The sequence below is a fragment of the Littorina saxatilis genome, linkage group LG16 (genome assembly GCF_037325665.1).
Source record: "Littorina saxatilis isolate snail1 linkage group LG16, US_GU_Lsax_2.0, whole genome shotgun sequence".
Classification (NCBI taxonomy): Eukaryota; Metazoa; Mollusca; class Gastropoda; order Littorinimorpha; family Littorinidae; genus Littorina; species Littorina saxatilis.
Genome location: NC_090260.1, coordinates 19,783,911 through 19,807,887, shown reverse-complemented (window position 1 = coordinate 19,807,887; position 23,977 = coordinate 19,783,911). Strand labels below are relative to the sequence as shown.

Here is a 23,977-nt window from a genome sequence, read left to right as displayed (position 1 = left end):
TTTTATGTGAGGAAACGTGTCTATGATTTTGCAGATCACAAATAAATTGTGCACTTTTTTTTTACTGTTTAGAATGGTGCGAATACTTAATCTTCTTAAAATTCAACACATAAAGCAAATATCTGTCATAATCTGATAAATTGGTTAAAATCTTAGAAAAACATAATAAGCAATACTGACGAAGAAAAATCCCGTCGCGATATAACCTTGAATGGTTGAAAACGACGTTAAACACCAAATAAAGAAAGAAAGAAAGAAAGAAGAAAAATATCCATAATGACAGCACAAAATGTTACAGCAAGAAAATACCATAAAAAGATTAAAATGTGCACTTGAATATGTATACATGTAAATACAGTAATTAGAAGTAAACTTAGTTGAGCACTTTTACTCTGAAGAAGTCCTTTATATATATAAAACTTCCAAAGATCCTTTTGGCAAAATTCTTGCTAATGTTCTAATACTCTTGGCTAATGTAGCAGTACCTATCATTCTTCCACTGTAAGATAATCAAATATTAAGAGACACATTTACAAGTGGAAGGAAGTAATTTTGTGAGACAAGGCACTATTTTCTTCTGTATTGATATGATATAAGTTTGGCTTGGAGTCCCCCTTAGAACTGAACAAGTTTTATTGATAAAAAAAAATGAAAAAAAATACTGCACATTAAGTCTGAGAGTTACAGGGTATTGTATTGCAAACTACATATCTGTATCAATTAAGTATATAATGCCTATACATTAGCTTCACCGAACTAAGCTGTTTCTAATGCAGTGAACACTGACAGTGAATTTGTTTTACTGTATAAATGTTAACAATATTAAATATACAAACATGCTGAGCCTTTAAGCAGTTATATCTGTGGTTAAACATCAAGAGTATTGGCATACATAAACGCGAAATAAGAGATTACTTCTCAAAAGTTACATTCAGCCATCATTTATGCTCATGAAAAAATAATAAAACACAGGGGCGGATCAGTTCATTTTATGGGGGGGGGGGTTTACAAAAGTATATTGTGAAGATATGGGTGTGAAGGCGCAAAGCGCCTAGCTTGCTAGGGGGGTCCGGGGGCATGCCCCCCCCCCCCCCCCCCCCCCCGCAAAATTTTGAAAAAAAGGATGCAAAATGGTGCAATCTGGTGCATTCTGAGGATGATCATTACCATTTTCAGGCAGCAGATTTTGTCACTGATTAATACCCCCAAAAAACACTTTTTTCATTTTTTTGGCTGGGGGGGGGGGGGTTTCCGGAAACCCCAGAAACCCCCCCCTCATCCGCCCCTGAAACACATTACTGAATAATATTATCATACACATTTGCTTATTGTGCTTGGAATGAAATACAAAAAAACAAATAATTATAGATACACAGTCACCTATTCAGCTTTGAGTCAAATTACAAGAACACATGTGTTTCCACAAAAAACAAAGATTATAGTAGTACATGTAATATGTAACAACACATGTACACACGAAAAAAGCATGCTTTATCTAGCAAGCCAAAACCATGCAAAAGAAATGAAACCATCAACCCAGGAAGTACTCTGAAAGTTAAAAAAAGAATTCCTCCATGGAAGCTTTAAAACCAGAAGGATGGGACAGAATGTAATGAGCTGGAAATTATCATCAAATTAAGAAAAAAGAGACCTCCACCTCTGAAAAGGAAAAAGCATTCGTAAGCAAACTTTTCCATAAATAAATATAATAATAATAGAGATTTATAGAGCGCTTGACGTTCTCTAAGCGCTTTACAATGAATTGGTGAGAGGTCAAGGCAGGTGAGGTAGCCCGCACGTTGAACAACTCTCATGCTAGGTATTTTCGTGTTTCTATAACCCACCGAACTCTGACATGGATTACAGGATTTTTTCGTGCGCACTTGGTCTTGTGCTTGCGTGTACACACGAAGGGGGTTAAGTCACCAGCAGGTCTGCACATAAGTTGACCTGGGAGATCGGAAAAATCTCCACTTTTAACCCACCAGGCGGCAGCGACCAGGACTCGAACACACGACCTTACGATTAGGAGGCTGACGTCTCACCACCACGCCACTGCGCCCGTCTATATTATAATATAATGACTGTCTTGAAGACCTCATGTAAATTTGATGTACTACTGTCGAATAAGTTAGTGTTGGCTAACTTTTATTTCTTCTGAAAGTGAAAGCAAAGATTTTCTATGACTTTGGGTTGAAACTGCAGGGAAAAAAAAAATATTGCATTTGCCATTATGCATTACTCATTACTGCAGTGTCAACCGGGCCCTTTCATCACCCCCTTTTAAGACCTGATTATTTTAGAGTTTTAGTGGTCTTAAAAGGGTTTATAACTGCAGCAAGTGTTTACGTCAGACAAACCCATAACGCCAATGACATACATGTCATGTGAAGGGGATACCTGATCTCAAATTTATGACCTTTTATGTGCATGAAAAGGCACTTTAGCTCCCTTAGAACTGTTGTTCTTTTCCTGTTGCAACCTGCCACTTGTTGAAATTTATTAGACAAAATTGGAGTGACAAAACACAGAGACAGACAGACAGACAGACAGACAGACAGACAGACAGACAGACAGAGAGTGACACAGAGTGTGACTCACACAAACACACACACATTCTGACAAACAGAAACAAACCAACCAACAAACAAACATTCATACACACACACCCATTCTAAAAACACAGTCATCAGTACATTTTCTCCATTCACAACTGCGCTGGAATAAATATTTCTTTCAAGCAGTTACATTGCATGCTGTGTCACTTTTTTCTTCTGGTCGACTGTGAGTGTTGACCAAGCTCTGTCCACAACCTTTGTGCCAAGTTTAACAAAGCTCAGCCTGATCCGGCTCAATGTCTTGGATATATATTGCAATATACTGTGCGGAATCTACCCTAGGTTATAGTTCTTTGCAGCTGGGTACAGATTTTTTTTCCCTTTGCAGTGCGTGTTGCTCTACCTGGGGTAGTCTCATTACAAATTATTCCTTGGCTTATGGAGAGAAAAAAAAGTCTCCTTTCCCTGTCATTCTCAACTTAATTCCTAATCATGCATTCGTCCTACTGTGGACCACCCACACCCCCATCCCCCGTTCAAGGACCCCCCAACATAAGACACCCCCCTCCCCCCTTTTAAGACCTTGCGTTTGCCGATTGTTTGTAAATTTAATTAGCAAATGTCCATTATTATTAAATTTACCTCCATTTTTAATTTTTAAAGCTCCATCCTCTGGAAGACCTGATTTTCTCATTTTCGGGGGCGTTTTTTTAGGTCTTAAAATGCGGGTTTCACTGTAACTGTCTTCCTCCAACCATGACATACATGTATATTTATTTCCGTTAACTCTCTCTTGCTCTATCTTTAGTCCGCCCACCCCCCATCCCCAGTGACTCTCTCCCTCTCTCTAAAAAAAAAAAAAAGAGAGAGAGAGGAACATGGGGAAAGATTAAGCCTGCATGACTGTGCTTCAACCAACAGTGGATTTTAATGTTAGCGGAAAACTTCTGTAGCTTGGCAAGCTTTCTGGTTAACAAAATCACGAGTGATGAAAATCACTTGTCAGTGACCCCTTGCACTCAGCATATTTTGCACTCAATGTATGTACTAAAGCTAGCCCCCACATCTAACTAAGATCAAAGGGATGTTAACTTTAATGTACATTTGCAGGCAACATAAAACAGATACAGTAGAACCCCGCTTTTCATCCCCCACCCCCCCCCCCCCCCCCCCCCCCATCATTTTAAAACTAATCCCCTCTTCTAAATTTCCTTTTTCAGGTTTCTGTTCGTAACCTTTGCAAAGTTTTGTAACTTCCATTGTAAGACTCCAGGCTCTTCTTCAAGACCTAATTTTCTCAGATTTTTGAAGGTCTCTAAACAGAGGTGTCACTGTCGCTGTGTATGTATGTCTACTTCCACTTGCCCCTTAGGTACATTCTCAACATGCCCACAAGTGCTGAAACTCACTAGTCCATTTATACTTAACATCTGCTAAAGCTCACTTATTTTTTTTACCCTTGCAACCTGAGTGAACCGCTGTTTTCACGTTTACAACTGACACACACACATTATTGCAGTACAATATTCGACAGTCATGTGACACTACTTTGTGGAGATCGAAGCACAGTGCAGCTGTGTGCATTACACTAACAGTTAAACCTCTCTTCCCCTACTTTCTTTCTTTATTTGGTGTTTAACATCGTTTTCAACCACGAAGGTTATATCGCGACGGGGAAAGGGCGGGTGATGGGATAGAGCCACTGGTTAATTGTTTCTTGTTCACAAAAGTACTAATCAAAAATTTGCTCCAGGGGCTTGCAACGTAGTACAATATATGACCTCTCTGGGAGAATGCATTAGTTTCCAGTACAAAGGACTTAACATTTCTTACATACTGCTTGACTAAAATCTTTACAAAAATTGACTATATTCTATACAAGAAACACTTAACAAGGGTAAAAGGAGAAACAGAATCCGTCAGTCGCCTCTTACGACATGCTGGGGAGCATCGGGTAAATTCTTCCCCCTTAGCCGCGGGGGTACATACAGGTGGGGGGTGGCGGGGTGGGTGAAGGTCCTGTGTACACAGTCTTGACTGACCTATTATGTAAAATACTTTCAGTTGACCTGACCTCTTCATCAAGATTAGAGCACGGTCATTTTTAAGCCATGCTATCGTTCCATTCCACACGAACTTTGAAATTAAATTCATGTCTAATTTTAGAAACTACATGTAATACACAGCTCACTGTCACTGCAGATCATGTTATTCCGATGCAGTGATTACCTGTATACAGTACCTACAAGTTACATTCCCATGCTAACTTTGAAATACACTTGATGGCATCAGCAGTGTAAAGCTTGGATTGAGCTGCGGAAAACTGCATACATTAGAAAAATGTGTAGCAGCGTAAGCTGAAATAAAGCATTCGCATGGAATTTGGGCTTCATTCAGTTGCATTTTCAGCAGTTGGGTTCGGTACATTTATTCCCTGGGTAGTGGCACCACTAAATTGTCCAATGACATTCCCTACTCCTATATATATATTATATATAAATTGCATACTACTTTACGGAGGCTTCAAGTGGTCAAAACAAACCAAATTATTCTTCACTATATAAAAGGCAAATGATGTACAGTATAATTGTACTTGAATAATAAAACTGGTAAAAGTTGAGTCTGGATGGTTTTCAGCAGGAAATAAATCAATCAAATAAGAAGAGAAACTACTTATATTCTGAACATACATGTCCCTTAACAGAATGACACACCAGCTGTCAGAATCAACATGTATTAGCTTTTCCTTTTGTTTAAACCATATCTCATTAGAAACTGGAAATGTGTTAGTACTTTTACCACCACCCATATACTGCAGAATAATTATTAGTAATTTTTTTTAATTTTTTTTTTATAAAATCTCAATCAAAAAGCAGCAAGTAATTTTATGGATAATAACAAACAAGAACAAAATGTTAGTAGCTGAGCAAACCTTATCAATCAAAGTTACTTTAACAAGAAAACTACCACACGCTTTGTAGTGCCACTCTCAGAAGTTGAGACTACCCCATCCGCTTCCAGTATAATTCTATCAAGGCGAAGAAAAATTTGGGAGGGAATACAGCCCATAATGCAACAGAATCAAAGGGAGGATACCCTGTCAGCACTCTGTTTCCTTCTCCACGACCAACTCGAACGGTGTCCCGAGACAATGCACTATGCTTCGTCCAGGGTTGTGATGAGATTCAATCTCATCATTTCTGTTGGCCAATTCAAAAATTATTCAATGCTCCCGCCAAAATCGTAAAGTAATTAAATGTGTATGCACACATTTTATCTTAAGATTATATTTTCAACTGACAGGACAACTGATGATAACTCTCAATTTCTTATATTTCTGTAAAGCAAACAAACAAAACACAACCCAGAATGCATCAACAATTCAGGAGGTACAGTAACACTATCGTTCAGTCAGCTGGTTCAGAAAATAAAACAATGAAGTCACACTTAAAGCTGATCCACAAAAATAGATTTCAGAGGGATTTCTGAGGAAAACTTCAAATACTCAGGAATTTTTCGTTAAGTACATTTTAATTTTGACATTTTGCAGATGGCCGGCAACCCTCACCCCAATGAGGACAATTATTTGGATGGATGGATAACCTTGAACAGTCAAATATGAAGTTGAGGTCAGCACGATCATTAGATGATTACTAAAGATAGAGGGACGAGAAAAAGGATAACTCCACCTTAAGCGCTTAACTTATGCCTTTAGCAGCTGGCCCATTTCTATGCAAGAAACTAACTCAACAAGCTCAAAACTCAAAGCTAAAGCAGGTCTTAAAAAAAAAAAGTGTAAAAAAATGAGCCGGCATTACTACATGATTGAAGCCTGCTCTTTCTTGCATAGCTAGCTTAGACAGTTCAACCTCACAGATGATCGCCAAGCCATTTAGTTAGTTGTTGCTTTTTGGGTCCAGCGGACCATATAGGCCAAATCAGGACCCCAGTAGTAGTAGTAGTAGTAGTAGTAGTAGTAGTAGTAGTAGTAGTAGTAGTAGTAGTAGTAGTAGTTAGTTAGTTAGTTAGTTGTTGCTTTTTGGGTCCAGCGGACCATATAGGCCAAATCAGGACCCCACAGTTTTGGATTACCGCATAATAAATAAGCAATGCACACAATATCAGATTCAGAATCAATTTTTTTGCATATTTTTTTAATATTTAAAAACAATAATGTTGTTTCTAATTTTTTTTATTTTAATTTTTTATTTCAATGTTTTTGCATATCAATATTATCATCACAGTACTTTGCGAGTACATTAAAAACGTTTTGCTTTCACTGAATTTGTTTAACAGATGCCCAGAAATTTAGCAAATGAACTAATCTGTAAAATTGAACTGCCATGTACTGTGTCATCTATACATATTATCAGTGAGGTCCACTCATTTGTTAGCTTTTTAGGTGCAAATTATACACGCAAAACTATTTGGTGCATGAAGCTATGTGCGTGTTTTAGTGATAGGTTGTATAACTTGTAAGTGCACTTATATGGTAGCTTTCAAATGACAACATTTCCCAAAAGAAATCTCATCCCAATACACTTGAAAATATACTGTATTTCCTGTTAGAAACGTTCAGTCTATCTGAGGATTGATTAAAAAAAACAAGAAGGGTACGTTGTTGAAACGTTTAATTATTTAAAAAACAAAACGTTACGTTCACCGAAATATAGACCCAGCGGTCTTTAAAATTTAATAATTTAAACAAATGTTTGTCAAATAAGTTTGGTCTAATTAGTGTTTGTCTGTGCACTTGAAAGACCACTGGGTCAATATGTCTCACAGTGAACGTAACGTTTTGTCAATAATCAAACGCTCCAACAACATACCTTTCTTGGTTTTTTATTCTGAATTTTGGAACGTTGGCAGTCTATTTATTTTTGAGTTTAAGGATAAATTAAAACAAAAGCTTGGTGCAAAAAAGGATACTAATTTCTATACTGGTTTTCATACGCTTTTAGAATTCAACAAGAATTGAAAGAAATAGCAGAAATCACAGACAATAAGCAGAAGATTTTATCTAGTTATGCAGTGTCCATGGCAACCAATCCAATTCAGTCAAACGACCTTGTCAAGCTCTTGTGAAGGACAGAATTGCATCAGTAAGGCTATACCAGACAAGAACAATGCAACCAAAGAACACAGAAAGGATGAACAGCTCAGCATCAACACAAAACGAGGCAATTAATAATGTACACAAGCCAGACGGACAAAAAGGTTGTCAGTTGGTATTTTTGTATGCATAAATTTGCATACAATCAACATTATAAGAATGGGGTGAAAAGTGAACAGACCTCACTGATAATTTACTGAGTCAGAAACTGAAAGGAAAACCAGAGGTGATTCAGGACACAATGGAACACTGATCACAATTTAAACAAAATGTGACCCTCCACCACGGAATGAGACGCATGTCACCTTTGCATGATTTTTATATTTTTACATTTTCTTAAAGAGATTTTGAAACTCTATCCAGTGGTGAAAACCGTTTTAGAAAAGAGCAAAAACTTTTCAAGATATAAGCCTGTGACTAAGGTGACCCTCACACTGATACCTTACACCCCCCCCGGACGTATATTAGGCCTAGCGCAGAACCCTGCGAGGTGACATCCAACTCATTCCGTGGTGGAGGGTCACAAATATAAGACTCCTCACGAACACTACAGGTACCTGCGATGTGTGGCCCCTCCCATGAGAGGACACCTCCCTTAAAAGGACATTTTCTGGCATCCATTTGTCTAAAATATCTACCAAAATACACCTGTCGTGACAGGCCACCTGCAATGTAGGGACACTTTTGGCTGGTACCAAGGGTGTCCTTTCATCACAGGTACCACTGTACGACATGTTCTCTAACACTGCCTCAACTAGGCTGGGGAGGCCGAGAGGGTATTGGTATGAAACTGAATGACTTGAAGGTCTTCACTTAGAGTAAAAGAAAACAAGTCGCGTAAGGCGAAAATACAATATTTAGTCAAGTAGCTGTGGAACTCACAGAATGAAACGCAATGCCATTTTACTCGTAGCATCGTCAGGCCACCGCTCATGGCAAAGGCAGTGAAATTGACAAGAAGAGCGGGGTAGTAGTTGCGCTAAGAAGAATAGCACGCTTTTCTGTACCTCTCTTTGTTTTAACTTTCTGAGCGTGTTTTTAATCCAAACATATCATATCTATATGTTTTTGGAATCAGGAACCGACAAGGAATAAGATGAAAGTGTTTTTAAATTGATTTGGACAATTTAATTTTGATAATAATTTTTATATATTTAATTTTCAGAGCTTGTTTTTAATCCGAATATAACATATTTATATGTTTTTGGAATCAGCAAATGATGGAAAATAAGATAAACGTAAATTTGGATCGTTTTATAAATTTTTATTTTTTTTTACAATTTTCAGATTTTTAATGACCAAAGTCATTAATTAATTTTTAAGCCACCAAGCTGAAATGCAATACCAAACCCCGGGCTTCGTCGAAGATTACTTGACCAAAATTTCAACAAATTTGGTTGAAAAATGAGAGCGTGACAGTGCCGCCTCAACTTTCACGAAAAGCCGGATATGACGTCATCAAAGACATTTATCAAAAAAATGAAAAAAACGTATGGGGATATCAATCCCAGGAACTCTCATGTCAAATTTCATAAAGATCGGTCCAGTAGTTTGGGCTGAATCGCTCTACACGCACGCACACACACACACACATACACACACACATACACCACGACCCTCGTTTCGATTCCCCCTCGATGTTAAAATATTTAGTCAAAACTTGACTAAATATAAAAAATGACTTGAGACGTTACAAACACTGTGTTGGGCTCAGTCCTCGGTAATTGGCGTATACTTTTGTTTGATCTGACGCATTGTTATAATCCATGGCTAGTCGACCGCTCGACAGGGATTGGCATGTATGAGCTCTTCTGACTGAACATTTGTGTTTTCGTAGCGCAGAAATTTGGAGCGATACATATTTTTAAGTCCTGGAGGTCCAGTTGGGCGGGGACGTAGCTCAGTTGGTAGCGCACTGGCTTTGTAGCCAGTTGGTTGCTGTCAGCGTGGGTTCGATCCCCACGTTCGGCGAGAGATTTATTTCTCGGAGTCAACTTTGTGCAGACTCTCTTCAGTGTCTGAACACCCCCATGTGCACACATGCACACGAAAAAGATCCCAAGTTCACAGCGAAAGTCTCAGGGCTTGGAAAACACGAAGACACGCATGCTGTTGCTGCATCATCTCTCGTCTCTGATTATCATGATCGTATTTCGATACTTTGACGAAACAAACCCAATGCTCGTATGTCGAAGAAGACAGCCACGGGCTACAGCGGGCTTGTTCAAGTCAAAGTATCACACCATATCTTCAGCGTATTACCAATACCTGTCCCAATATAGGCCAACTGGTCTAAGAGGACGTTAAACCCAAATAGTCAGTCAGAGGTCCAGTTAACCTATTCTCATCTTAGTCTGGGAACAACACTGCACAAATACGTCTTCTTAAACTAAACAGTTTTCTGAATACTAGACAAATAAATCTAAATTTTTTAATACAGTGGAACCCACCTTTTAATCTAAGACCCCCCAATTTAAGACTCCCTTTTAAGACTCTGACTTTATGTTCATAGCCTCTGTAAATGTACCCCATTTTAAGACTCACTCCTTTTTATTAATTTAAGACCAGATTTTCTCAGACTTCTTGAGTTCGTTAATGGGGGTTCCACTGTCACTTTATGTTGCAAGCAGAATTTGACACTATGATTCAAACACTCTGCCATGAAAGAGCTGTGAATAATGAACATACACTGATACAGAAGAGCTAGCAGACTAAACACAGCAAGACTGATATGTATCTGCCTGTATCATAACTCAGATGTTTTCACTGAAATAAAGGATACAGAACTTTAAAATGGCCATATTTGTAAAAAAGGAACCAAAGCCACGTAGTCATTTTAAAGAAGAAAAAAAAGAGAACAATAATCGGTCAGAAAAAACAAATTTTAAAAAAAGGACTGTCTCAAAAATAAAACGCAAAGTTGTTGCTTTATTTTTAGGACACTGCTCAAATGAGCCTCGAAAAAAAAAAAAGACAGAAAAATAAAGAACTTCAAAGACATTGCCATTGGCAAAACATTATTCAAAATTGAATAAGCTTTACAAACTGGAACAGCTCTTTGCGAAATATAGGGTAGCTTGTCTGATTACTTTACAGTTCCCAACTACAGAAACTTGGAGTTACTGCAGTTAGATAAGTTTTCTTGTTAGCGACCACATTACCATGTCAGCATAAAAAATACACTGCGACTGCAGATTATACCAAAAGCATGAGGCATAGTGATGAACGCACTCTCCTAGTCTTATAGCACTGTCTCGAAACTAACGCGATAGTCGGACAGAGTTGCGCCCCTGGAACGGCAGGTAGTTAGGGTTTGTGTTTGCAAAATGGAACCGCAAGACAATCCGCCTTCTTTACCCGCGTAGTTTGAACAGCAGACCAGTAACGTTTCTCTCCACCACTAATCGTCTTCTCTTGTTCAGCCATTTTGGACGTAAACAAAACAACCGGAACTACCCGCCGGCAGCGCCGCGGGATATGGCAGCGATGGACAACTCATCACTTTCGTTTTGAGACAATGCTATAGTATAACACTATAAGAATAACCACATACATGATATATCCCAGATCAGTTGAATATAAGTCCAGACATGAAATACCTGACAAACCCCGAGCTAGACAAATTCATCACCCAAGCCATAGGAAACTAGCATACTCCATGCCCACTCTATCATATTTTACGCCTTCAAATTTAAACCCGAAAGTCTGCAACCCAAATTTCAATAGAAAAGAACACCTGACAGAGAACGATACATTTTATGCACTCCAAACAGGAAAAGAACATCAATGCACATAACTCATTTTCAGGTTAAACACAACAGTCAAAGGGACAACAAAAAAACACCTACAAAACAAACAAACAGAAAAAAGTTAAAAGGACAATCTTTGAAAGACAGAGATACTCCATTTCAAACATCAGCATGCAACCTAATACGCTAAGACTGCCAGGGAACTGCTTAGGTTAACACTTCTAAAAACTAGACATTTCCATGTACCCCATATGATTTGTTAACCACAACAATTAATATCAAACAAAAGGAATTCCTACAACAAACAACGTTGGTACTTACTCAGCATTTGTCTTCATTTTTGCCACGCTGGATTTCAACTTGGCAATGTTGGAATCGTATTTATTGAGGAAATCTAAAGGGTTGTCTTTCTTTGTCCCACTCTCCGGCGCCTCTCTTTGCTCCGCCTTCCCAGCAGGCACTTCCATGCTGGTCTCCTTTTCGGACGCAGAACTGTGGTGTGACCCATTGGAGATGCTAGAAGCAGATCGATCCCTTTCAGAAATTGTGATGACGGACTCTGGGTCGATGATGTCCTCGTTGTCTGGAGTGACGGGTATAAGAATGAACTCTTTGAGAAAGAGTGTGTCATTGTTCCACAGTTTGTTTTCCCTCTTCAGCAACTCCAACTGCAAGAAACAACAATAACAAATAAAAAGACATCACTATTCCAGTGACCGCTGGTAGAAAGACATCGACATTGCAGTGCTGATAAAAAGATAAGGGATAAAAAGAACAACGTTTTAGGTTTCTGAATCTTAAAAACCCTGATATAAAACTCAGGGGTGGGACTCTCTTGTGATGAAAAAAGAGGAAATCCCTTACGGTTTATTCTAGGGGGGTTCCGGGGCATGCTAAATCTGTGCAATCTGGTGCATTTTGAGACTAAAATTCAACTCATTTGGATCAGGTAAAAAAGACATTCTCCTCACCCCCCCCCCCCCCCCCAAAAAAAAACCCACATAAACACTTTCACACAACAATGGTAACATTGTAATGGTGCATATTTATGTAATGAACCATGTATCCATAATCCAATACTGACAAAAGTATGATCCAAGTGACGCCCCAAAGCATTGAAGCTCAAAATGACTATTAGTTATCAGGAGTTTTCAGACAGCACAATTTAACTCTCAAGCCTCCAGTGTTCTGTTCCATCTTCACTTCTCTCCATATCATTCAGTCAACTAGTTATAGATACTGTGATGAAATGGGACGCGGAAAAATAGATTACTCCAGCGGAATTCGTAAGTTGCGTCCGCGGAAATCCGCGGAAAAGTCCCACCCCTGAAAACTATAATATTATATGTGTATCACTATCAAATTAGACCTCTTCAACCCATCGATCGGTGTGTGGGTGTATGCATGCGTGCATGTCTAGTTATCTGTAAAAAAAGTTTATTCACTGATGATACCTCGTTAAAAGTCTGTCACTGTCTAAAACAAACGCACAAGTGACATCTTAGTCATCTAGGTTACAAAATACTTATTCACCAATGTCAATTCAGTTTCAGCATTTTGGCAGCCACCTCGGCAACAGACCATTTGATTAATTTATCACAGTGGTATCTTCCTGTGTGTAGTATTATATTATGTTAACACTAACAGTATAATTACTGTAGTGTACAATTATTGAATTAAGCTATTGAAGTGAGTCAGGAGTAAAGCTTTTTCGTGGCTTCCATGATTATATTAAAAAAAAAAGAAAACGGTATCATATTTAGTTCACGCTGCATAGCATACACATCATAGTCATTTGTTCGTCACGATTGCAGGATAATGCCAATCGACAATCGACAAAGTACAAGTTCTACAACATGCTCGGGATGTTGTGAAAAGCTTGTCCGAGGTAACTTAGGGGCTCTTACTCTACTAGACCGCTAATAATCCTGAGAGAGTTATTTGCGGAAAACGTCTATTAGCGACAGTGATTGTGACACTGACATAGTGTTCCACTTCCACTTCCAGAAACCAACAGTAGGCCTATATTGTATACCATTTAAATAAAAAGCACAAACTTCATGTAAACAGTATAAAAACAAAAATCAAAGGTAATAAATCCCTTGAGATCACCAAGCCTTATCTTACCGTCACGTGGTATTTTAAGGACAGAGCCATCAAGGTGTCCCCCTCAGTCACTGTATGTTTGATGTATTTCGATGATATGTGGTGCGAGCTTTTCTTCGCATTTGTCACTGTTGTTCCATAGCCCGACTGGTGTCTTACGAACTTTCCCAACGTTTCGCGTTCGTTACCACCTCCATGCGCCATGATGGCGAAGAATGTCACTACATTTACCCGAGCGGCTGCTACCTAGCCGTTCCAACGAGTACTTTCGGTGAAACAGCCCTTTTTGACAAATGAAAATACTGCACTCGTGAAAATCAGTCGACAGAAATAATAGAGCACAGGGGACGTAACTCACTTCCGGGAATCTTATCATCACCAACTTCCGGTTGTGGTGATTCTCAGACGACGAGGATTTCAATCTGTTGTAAAGGTTTGCCACCGCTACAACCATGAGTTACCAACTTTACAGGAATACGACTCTGGGGCACACACTGCAAGAAAGTCTTGACGAACTTATACAGGTAGCTGAGATTGGTATTTGACATCAATTTTTTTCATGGAAATCTGCTGCATTTGCTTTGGTCTTTCCATTCTCTCAGTCTCACTCTCAGGGAGTCAGAATCAGACTGAGACTCAGTATTTCTGCTGCGCAACGTACAGATAATTTTGCCCCAGTATCAATGTCTTTGTTTGACTGATCAGTGATTGTGATGTGTAAAGCCTAAAGGTCAAACTTTAAGAGCAAAACAAATCTTAAGTGACTGTGTCTCATTAGTCTTGGCTTGTAAACTGGTAGTGGTAAACACCGTGGTATACAGATTAATCTGTCTTCTTATGGGTTGTCATTTAGTCTCATTTTGTTTCTTTTGCTGTTTCAGATGGGCCAGATATCCCCACAGCTTGCGTTGAAAGTGTTGCTTCAGTTTGACAAAGCCATCAACACTGCTCTCGCGCAACGAGTCAAGGCCAAGATTACCTTCAAGGTCCGAGTCAAAGCCGTTTTGCTTGAGAATGAATCACATCAATTTTGTTTCTTTTTTTAATTTTTTTTATATATAATTTATAAATAGAATTGTAAGATTTATCTTTTTAAAAAGACAGGCATGGACAGATTCAAGGAGTTGGCAGTAGCCTGATGATAATATAGCTACGTGTGAGGTTCACTTGAATCACAGCCACATTGGAGTAAACTTAAATCAATAAATGTGCCCTCTTTTTTTAGTATGTGATGCAAATTCTGCAAAGCTCTTTTTTGAGAATTTGTTCAGTGTTATATTTTACTGGAAGCTTTCTTAGGCAAACAACAACAAAAGTTTCAGGTGACAAGGCTTTTTTTGTCTGATAACTGATTGCCAAAGCATACACTATGGATTGGGACATGGTTCTAACTTTTTTATCATCTGGGGGTGTGTGGTTTAATTTTCATTTGCTTGGATTTATGCAAGTTGTGTCCCCTAGAGGTTGAAGAAGATTAGTTTTCCTCCCGTCATATAGACTGCAAATCAATGTTTGAAACCATGTCTTTGAAGAGTAAAGAAAAAAGCTCTCAGGTTGAGAGGAAAAATAAACTTCATTCTCAAACGAAGTTTATTTTTTAATGAAGAAAAAAATCAAATAATTTAAGACTAAGCCTGAGTCTTAGTCTTAATTTATTTGATTTGTTTGTGCCTAAGGCCAAAAAAAAAATTGTCTGTTTCTGGTAACATGGCTAAAAAAAATAGGGTCGGTAGGTAGTTTTTTTTTTATTTTTTTATTTTATTTTTTTACCCCAAATGTAGACCAATAAAACTAACTTTAAAAATCGCGCAAAGAGACTGGATTCACTATACATAGAGACAAGACACTCAAAACATTTACAAATCGTCAGCGGACTTTCGTTTTCACACGTTTTTGTTGTTCATTTTCTCACCCTGTCCTTTACCACCAAAAAAAATTAAAAAAATTTGAGTTTGGAAAAAAAAAGTTTAGGGTCGGCGCCGAAATTTAGGGTCGGTCGGGTGACCAGAAACAGACAAATTTTTTTGGGGGCCTAAGCTAAAACTGGCTTAAGCAAAGAAGAGAGAAGGTGAAGGGAGTGGAAATAGACAGTTGTTTGTTTGTTCGTTCATGGGCTGAAACTCCCACGGCTTTTACGTGTATGACCGTTTTTACCCCGCCATTTAGGCAGCCATACGCCGCTTTCAGAGGAAGCATGCTGGGTATTTCCGTGTTTCTATAACCCACCGAACTCTGACATGGATTACAGGATCTTTTTCGTGCGCACTTGGTCTTGTGCTTGCGTGTACACACGGGGGTGTTCGGACACCGAGGAGAGTCTGCACACAAAGTTGACTCTGAGAAATAAATCTCTCGCCGAACGTGGGGACGAACTCACGCTGACAGCGGCCAACTGGATACAAATCCAGCGCGCTACCGACTGAGCTACATCCCCGCCCCAAAATAGACAGTGTTCTGAAATAACTCGGGTTGGAATGGGTTGTGAACAAGTGAATACCCTTGCATTTAGTGAGTCAAGCTATCCACATGTGCTCCTGTCCAGGAGTTTCAGACACACCCTCTCGCTAGTAACAAGCCTATAATGTTGTACATTGAGTTTACATTTTCCCACATATTATTATTATAATTTAAAGGCCAGTCACTGGCGAGGGGTGTGTCTGAAACACAAGGACAGGAGCATGTGTGGATATCTTGACTCACATTAAAAGTAAAAGCAAGGGCTCTTTCAGTGTTTCACAACCCATACAAACGATTTCCGGAGTTCGTCAATTCTGGAGTGCATCTATTGGGTTGTGAGAAAGAGAGAGGAAAAAAGAGAGATTGAAAAGGTAAACAGATGAAAGCATGTCATCATTATAAAATGTTAACACTTTTTTTCACATTCAGTTATCTGTTTAGCATACATTTTCAAAAATGAAAGGTGATGTGCATAAATATCTTCCTTTCACCCTGTCTTGTATTATTCTTTGTTTGTTTATTTTGACTTAGACTGAACTTTTTAGAAGCTTTTGTGGGGCAGGTCTTTACTTTACACAAATGTTCTTTCAGGGCAAGCTGAACACGTACCGATTCTGCGACAACGTATGGACCTTTGTTCTAAACCAGGTGGAATTCCGAGAAGCACCCGCCACTGAGCTCTGCAAAGTGGACAAGGTCAAGATCGTTGCTTGTGATGGAAAGAGCGAGTAAGTGTTGGGTTTTTCTACAACAGTTGAACCAGTCTATACTGACCGCCCCAAAGACCAACCAGAAGTGGTCATTACAGGTAGCTGGTCGCTATGGAAAGGTCAAACTGCAGGAAAAAAACTTCATTAGGGATCCTTTGGAATTGGGGGTGTTCACTGTGGTAGTGGTAAGGGTTTGTTCAACCGTAAAATGGAATCCCTTTTTGTAAGACCCCTCAATCCTATTTAAGACTTACCCCTTTTAGAAGACCTTGCTTTTTCAGGTTGGGATGTAACTACTCATAAGAGGAAAGACAAGTTCTGGTTAAAGTGAGAAATTCAAGTTTTACGCCCTCACGGCAAAGCCATTAGGGGCATGTTCCCGGGTTTTAACCCGACTTTAGATGAGATACACAAGTGTATGTGTGCTTAGGTGGTATCAGCCACCTGCACTTATGGCAGAATGACCGAGGTCTTTTACGTGCCACTGTGGTGACACGGGGGTGGGAGATGGATACCGTCTCTGGGTCTGCACATAAAGTTGACCTGTGTCCGTCCTGGCCCGGATTCGAACCAGCGACCTTTCGATCACAAGTCCAGTGCTCTACCACCTGAGCTACCCGGGCCCCCTATCTGGTTAAAGTCTGGAGCAAGGACATTTTATTGGAACGACGTATTTCAGATATTGGCCCGATAAGTGACGTCACAAGCTAAAAGAAGGGATTTAGTGTGACTAGGAAGATAACAAAGCTAATTCGAGATATTGCGGGGTCCACAAGAAACCTGCTTGTTCATTTACGTAGAATTACATCAGCGTTGTTTGATTCTAATTTATCCTCAAGGACAAAAGCAATCACTTGCACTCTGTTAAATGCCATGCTGCATTCCATGCAGTCATTTGACAGGGGTCAAAACAGTGGTCAAGAGTGCAGTGGGTTTCATAAATGGGAACGGCCCTGTCCCGCGCTAACTGTATCCCGCGCCTCTCGCGTGCTAGGCGCGCTCTGTAATGTGAATTGGTTTTTTGGTTGATGACAGTTGTGCTGTTTTAGTTTGAATTATTAGCAGTCATGTTGTATTCCATGCAGTCATTTTACAGGGGTCAAGAGTGCGAACGGTTTCATAAAATGTGAATGCACTGTCTCGCTCTAACTTTATCCCGCGTCTTTCGCGTGCTATGCACGCTCTGTAATGTGAATTGCCTTTTTCTTTGATGACAGTTGTGTCCCTTCAGCTGAGAAACTCTGTGGTTATACAGTGCTTTAATTGACAGTAGTTGGTAAAATAAATTGGTAGCTTAGAATCATGAGAGAAGGTGAATTATTTAGCACACCATTTTGTATTTGAGATGGTAGTTGTGTGCATGTGGTTGTTAAACTTCCCAGCTTAGAGCACTGAAAAAAAGGGGCGACATCATAGATGTTTACAAGTACCTGCATGGTTTGTACGATACAGAGAAACCAGTACAGTGGTCGCCGCTTAATAAAGCCACTTCTGGACCGACGAAAAATGGCTTTAATAAGCGGCGGATTTATTAACCGGCGGTCCAGGAATACGTCATTTTCGAAAAAAAAAAAAATCTTCTCTTTTGTTTACGTCACTCAGTCACTTTCTTTCTTCATTTACACTTGTTTGAATCTAAACAAAACTTCACGAAGGATGTTGAACTTTTGTTTTAATTATGTACATGTACGTGTACTTTGATCACTTCGGTACATCAATAATTTCACTGTCACCGTCACGAATCATTACTCGGCAGAGAAGAACTATTTTATGAGTGTTTGTTTGTTGGTCGTCTTCCACATCAGTTCTCTCACTGAGTCTGCGAATGGTTCAAATTCTTCCATGCGGTAACCACGACTTTCCAGACCAGATCGAAGGCGGGTCATTATTTGCCTCATCTCTGGGTTTGAAGGTGGTGGGGGTGGCATCTCTTCATCCTCCTCGTCATCTTCATCATCACCTGTCAAGTCCGATTGCCCGGCTTCTACATTCGCACGTTCACGCAAATCAGTGACGATGGTGTGAAACGCTGCCTCTTCACTGTCATCCACCGGTTATGTAACAGACGCATCATCGTCTATTGAGACCCACTGATCAAATTCCTCAGGAGTCATGTCGACATCGGGACCAGTGATGGCAGGACCAGCGTCCTCTTCCTCTGCGTTGTCAGGACGATTAAGACTGAATCTGGCCTTTACCCAGCAGTTTCCAATTGTACTTTCTGTCACCTTCACCCATGCACCATAGAGCATATAAATGGCATCAAGCATGGTCATCTTTTTGGCGATCACGTTTGCGTTCATGTCACCAGATTCTGTCTCTTCAAGAGCGGATATGATGGCCTATGACTTGAGCGATTACAAGAACAAGATAATGTGAGTTTTAGTCACAAACTACGTGATTTCTCTGAGAAAACTGGCTTTAATAAGCGGCGGGTTGGGTTTATTAACCGGCTTTTTCTAATACATAAGATATAGTGATAAATCCGGACCGTCTGAAATCGGCTTTTATAAGCGGCTGGCTCTATTAACCGCGGTTTTATTAAGCGGCGTCCACTGTACTGAGGTGTAATCCCAAAGGTGAAGGTCTAGAACTCGGAGGTCATTCCCTTAAACTTGAAAAACCCAGATGTCATCTGAAAACAAGGCAAAACTTCTTCAGCAGTCGTATGGTAAACATATGGAACAGCCTGCCTGACTCAGTTTTGACAGCTCCAACAGTGAACAGCCTGAAGAGCAGACTGGATGCGCACTGGAACAATCTTCCATCTAAATATGATGCAGACTGCCAGATTCTTTTTTTCTACACCGCTGCGAATTGCCATCTTTATTATTTTGTGTGTATTTTCTCCACCTAAGGAACGGTGAACTGAAAAAGTCAAGTCAAGTTATTAAAGAGAGGGTAGTCAGGGCAGGTGGGACTTTATATTCTGATTCATAAGATGCTGTTGATGTGTTTCAGGGCCAAGACATGACACCATCTCCTGTCTACTGCCATGCCTCAGATCTTCTCACCCCTCTCAGCTGCATTAGCCGTGGAATATTTGTCAGCAGTTTTTTTCTGTTCAAACTGTTTCAGGTTTCTGCTATGAATACAGGTGGCATACATAAACGACTTTTGTCAAGGTGCATTTGTAACATGTCAGTTATTTTTATTTATGACAGAATGTCTGAGTGACCGGCTGAGCAAGTGTATTTTCTTTTCTTTTTGCTATTTATCAATGTGACTGGGTGACACAATAGTCTCCATTGTCACAGGCAGTTGCTCTGCATTGACGGAGTTGTCTCGCTGCCAATGCGTGAGCCTTTTTATTTAGTAGCTCAACGTTTAAAGTTAGTTGGAAGACGGCACACCCGTGCGGTGTGGAGTAGCTGTTTGTGATGTCACCTGGTATGCCCTTGGGAATCTTTCCATTCCCACAGCAGTTTTAATAGAGCTATTAACTTAGCTCTCAAAATCTCAATCTTGTTTGACTGTTATTGCCTCCAAAGCCAAAGGTGATTGTTGTGCTTTGTGCACGTAGTCACATCAAAATAAAAGGGAGAACATTATGACACTGTTTTCATTTTGGTTGTATCGGAATGTGTGTAAGTTTTTAAGTTTTTGTTGAATGTTGTTGCATTAAAAACTAGGTCCACATAGATTGATGTGGGATAAGGGGTTGTTTGACTTTGGAATCATCCATGAGTCAAAGAAAAATAGTAAAACAAAACAAATAGGCATGGAAAGAAGGACATATTTCAAGTCAAAGGCCAAAAAGATGTTTATTTGCAAGACTTTTTAAGAAAATCAACAGTTTGTAAACATTGTTGGCTGTTGGTATAAACCTTTGAAAAAGCTCATTATACCTGTACATTATTTGTAGTGAAAGAACTATGTCCAGTTCTTTGCATTTTATTATGTGTGCCTGTGTGTGGCTGTGCAAATGTGACAGTTTTGAGGGTATATTCTTTCTGTTGTTTTTGTTACACATTTAAAGTCTATGTATTTAACAGAAAAAAAGGAGAAGAGGAAAAAAATACAGGCTTGATTTTTTTCTTCTGTATATTAACCCTTACACTGGTGCAATTCTGTAACACATCAGGGATGGGAATTGTCCGCCGTTTGGCGGATTTCCGCTTTTTTTTTTAATTTTCCGCCGAAAAAAATCGCATTTCCGCTTTTTTTTCTCAGCAAAAAAAAAAAATTTTTTTTGTTTTTTATTGTTTTTAAGTGAAAATGGCGTAAATGCGATCGGTGATTGTTTTTTCGTGAAAAAAAGTCGGATTTCCGCCGGTTTTTTTAAATTTTTGCAGTAGAAATTCCTCTTTTTTTCGTATTTTAGTGCGAAATATGTAGTGTTTTACTTTTAGTGACAAACCCCCCCCCCCCCCCCCCCCCGGTCATCAAAAAATATTTCCTTTTTATATTTAGTCAAGTTTTGACTAAATATTTTAACATCGAGGGGGAATCGAAACGAGGGTCGTGGTGTATGTGCGTGTGTGTGTGTGTCTGTGTGTCTGTGTGTCTGTGTGTGTAGAGCGATTCAGACTAAACTACTGGACCGATCTTTATGAAATTTGACATGAGAGTTCCTGGGTATGAAATCCCCGAACGTTTTTTTCTTTTTTTTGATAAATGTCTTTGATGACGTCATATCCGGCTTTTCGTGAAAGTTGAGGCGGCACTGTCACGCCCTCATTTTGCAACCAAATTGGTTCAAATTTTGGTCAAGTAATCTTCGACGAAGCCCGGGGTTCGGTATTGCATTTCAGCTTGATGGCTTAAAAATTAGTTAATGACTTTGGTCATTAAAAATCTGAAAATTGTAAAAAAAAAATAAAAATTTATAAAACGATCCAAATTTACGTTTGTCTTATTCTCCATCATTTGCTGATTCCAAAAACATATAAATATGTTATATTCGGATTAAAAACAAGCTCTGAAAATTAAATATATAAAAATTATTATCAAAATTAAATTGTCCAAATCAATTTAAAAACACTTTCATCTTATTCCTTGTCGGCTCCTGATTCCAAAAACATATAGATATGATATGTTTCGATTAAAAACACGCTCAGAAAGTTAAAACAAAGAGAGGTACAGAAAAGCGTGCTATCCTTCTTAGCGCAACTACTACCCCGCTCTTCTTGTCAATTTCACTGCCTTTGCCATGAGCGGTGGACTGACGATGCTACGAGTATACGGTCTTGCTGAAAAATGGCAGCTACTTGACTAAATATTGTATTTTCGCCTTACGCGACTTGTTTTTCCTTAATTTTCAGCCGTTTTTACAATTTTTAATTCCCATGCCTGAACACATGTTACATAGCCACTGGTGAATTAACAACAACAGAGAGAAAAATAACAAAAAACGGTCATATAGGTTTTCGAAGCCATGGGAGGTAATCGGAACCGACCAAACAGACTGAGCCAGTAGCGCAACATATGTCGTGACAACCAGGTGACATGACAACCAGGTGACAGTATACATACAGTAGCGCGACATATGTCGCGACAACCAGCCTAAGGGTTAAATTCATTGCTTGTTCTCTTTGTTTCTTTTGCCCTCGTAAGAATAACAAATCAAGAATGGTATGTTGTTGGAGCGTTTAATGGCTATAGTGAACACTTTTGCCCTCGTAAGAATAACAAATCAAGAATGGTATGTTGTTGGAGCGTTTAATGGCTATAGTGAACACTAGTATACAAGATATTTCAGTTTGTGTCTTGAATCATGGTGCAATATTTGAATAGTAAGCAATTTATTATTTACTTGAAATTGGTCATTTATTCTAATTTACTTGAAACATAACCATCATCAACAGCAAATCATCATCAGTAAACTCTCATGAACTTTGAGGATTATCTATACTTTTAGTAGAAAACTCTATAAGATTTCAAAGACACAGCCATTTTTGTGAGGCTGTGTGTTAAACATGACCCACAGAACACAGTGACTGACTGACTATTAGGGTTTAACGTCCTCTTAGACCAGTTGGCCTAAATTGGGACAGGTATTGGTAATACGCTGAGGATATGGTGTGATACTTTGACTCGAACAAGCCCGCTGTGGCTGTCTTCTTCGACACACTAGCATTGGGTTTGTCTCGTCAAAGTATCGAAATACGATCATGATAATCAGAGACGAGAGATGATGCATGCGTGTTTTCCAAGCCCTGAGACTTTCGCTGTGAACTTGGGATCTTTTTCGTGTGCATGTGTGCACACGGGGGTGTTCGGACACCGAAAAGAGTCTGCAGAAAGTTGACTCCGAGAAATAAATCTCTCGCCGAACGTGGGGTTCGAACTCACGCTGATAGCGACCAACCGGATACAAAGCCAGCGCGCTACCAACTGAGCTACTTCCCCGCCCTAAACCCAGTGAATGATATACTGAAACTGTTGTGACTGAATGTTGAATTGTTGTGTGCTTGACGATTGCTTTTCAGTTGAAAATAAAATTTGTTAATTTTGATTTTGGAAAGTGATTTTATTTTTGTGAGCATGTTGGAAAAACGTTTATTATATATGTTGAACTTTTTTTTAAAATTTTTTTAAAAAAAGTTTTAGAACTGGTACAGTGGCCAGCAAAGATACACTGTGTTGTGTGTGTGTCTGAGTGTGTTGTGTTGTGTGTGTGTGTATGTGGTGTTTCGGCATACATGTGTGTGTATGTGGTGTTTCGGCATATGTGTGTGTGTGTGTGTATGTGGTGTTTCGGCGTGTGTATGGTGTTTCGTCATGTGTGGTGTGTCTGTGTGTGTCGGGCATGGGAATGGTCCTTGGATTCGCTAATTTCAGAGGTTTAGAAATGACATTTTAGAGGGAGAAACAATTTTTCAAGGATAAAAAAGGTCAAAATTTGCAAGAGCATTTTAATAATGTATATGATATGAACTGCATTGGCACTGCTTGACATTTTTTTAAAAGTTGCAGGTTAAATTTCTTCTCTTTAACGAGAAAAAAACCTTGATTTTGTACCAAAACCTCCTCAGAATCGGATTGCGTAGGTTTTAATTGTGCCTAAACAAAATGCAATGCCTGGTGTGTGTGTGAAGGGTTTAGTGAGGATAACCAGAAAGTCTTACAGGACTGGGTGGCCGAGTGGTAACGCACTTGCGCTCGGAAGCGAGAGGTTGCAAATTCGACCCTGGGTCAGGGCGTTAGCAATTTTCTCCCCCCTTTCCTAACCTAGGTGGTGGGTTCAAGTGCTAGTCTTTCGGATGAGACGAAAAACCGAGGTCCCTTCGTGTACACTACATTGGGGTGTGCACGTTAAAGATCCCACGATTGACGAAAGGG

At 39.4% G+C, this 23,977-nt stretch overlaps 2 protein-coding genes across 4 annotated transcripts in view; one reads left to right on the top strand and one right to left on the bottom strand.

Annotated features, from left to right (window-relative positions):
• Positions 1 to 13,869, bottom strand: part of LOC138951510 (lysM and putative peptidoglycan-binding domain-containing protein 1-like) — a 333,283-nt gene extending 319,414 nt beyond the window's left edge. For 2 of the 3 annotated variants that reach the window (XR_011451129.1, XM_070323118.1), the window contains exons 1-2: positions 13,548 to 13,869; positions 11,742 to 12,088 (exon numbers count right to left, since the gene is read on the bottom strand). Coding sequence is in view for 2 of the 3 variants with exons in the window: in XM_070323118.1 (XP_070179219.1) it covers positions 11,742 to 12,088; positions 13,548 to 13,730 (530 nt within the window). In the remaining variant the exon portion in view is untranslated. Of the gene's footprint in view, positions 1 to 5,654; positions 5,759 to 11,741; positions 12,089 to 13,547 lie in introns of all 3 variants that reach the window. The other variant, XM_070323119.1, reaches the window with a different exon arrangement.
• Positions 13,870 to 13,894: 25 nt separating this feature from the next.
• LOC138951516 (transcription initiation factor IIA subunit 2-like) lies at positions 13,895 to 23,150 on the top strand. The gene is made up of 4 exons (XM_070323124.1): positions 13,895 to 14,050; positions 14,408 to 14,512; positions 16,575 to 16,711; positions 19,655 to 23,150. Exons 1-4 carry the CDS (start codon positions 13,979 to 13,981, stop codon positions 19,665 to 19,667), a joined length of 327 nt encoding a protein of 108 aa, XP_070179225.1. The 5' UTR covers positions 13,895 to 13,978; the 3' UTR covers positions 19,668 to 23,150.
• The last annotated feature ends 827 nt before the right edge of the window (positions 23,151 to 23,977 follow it).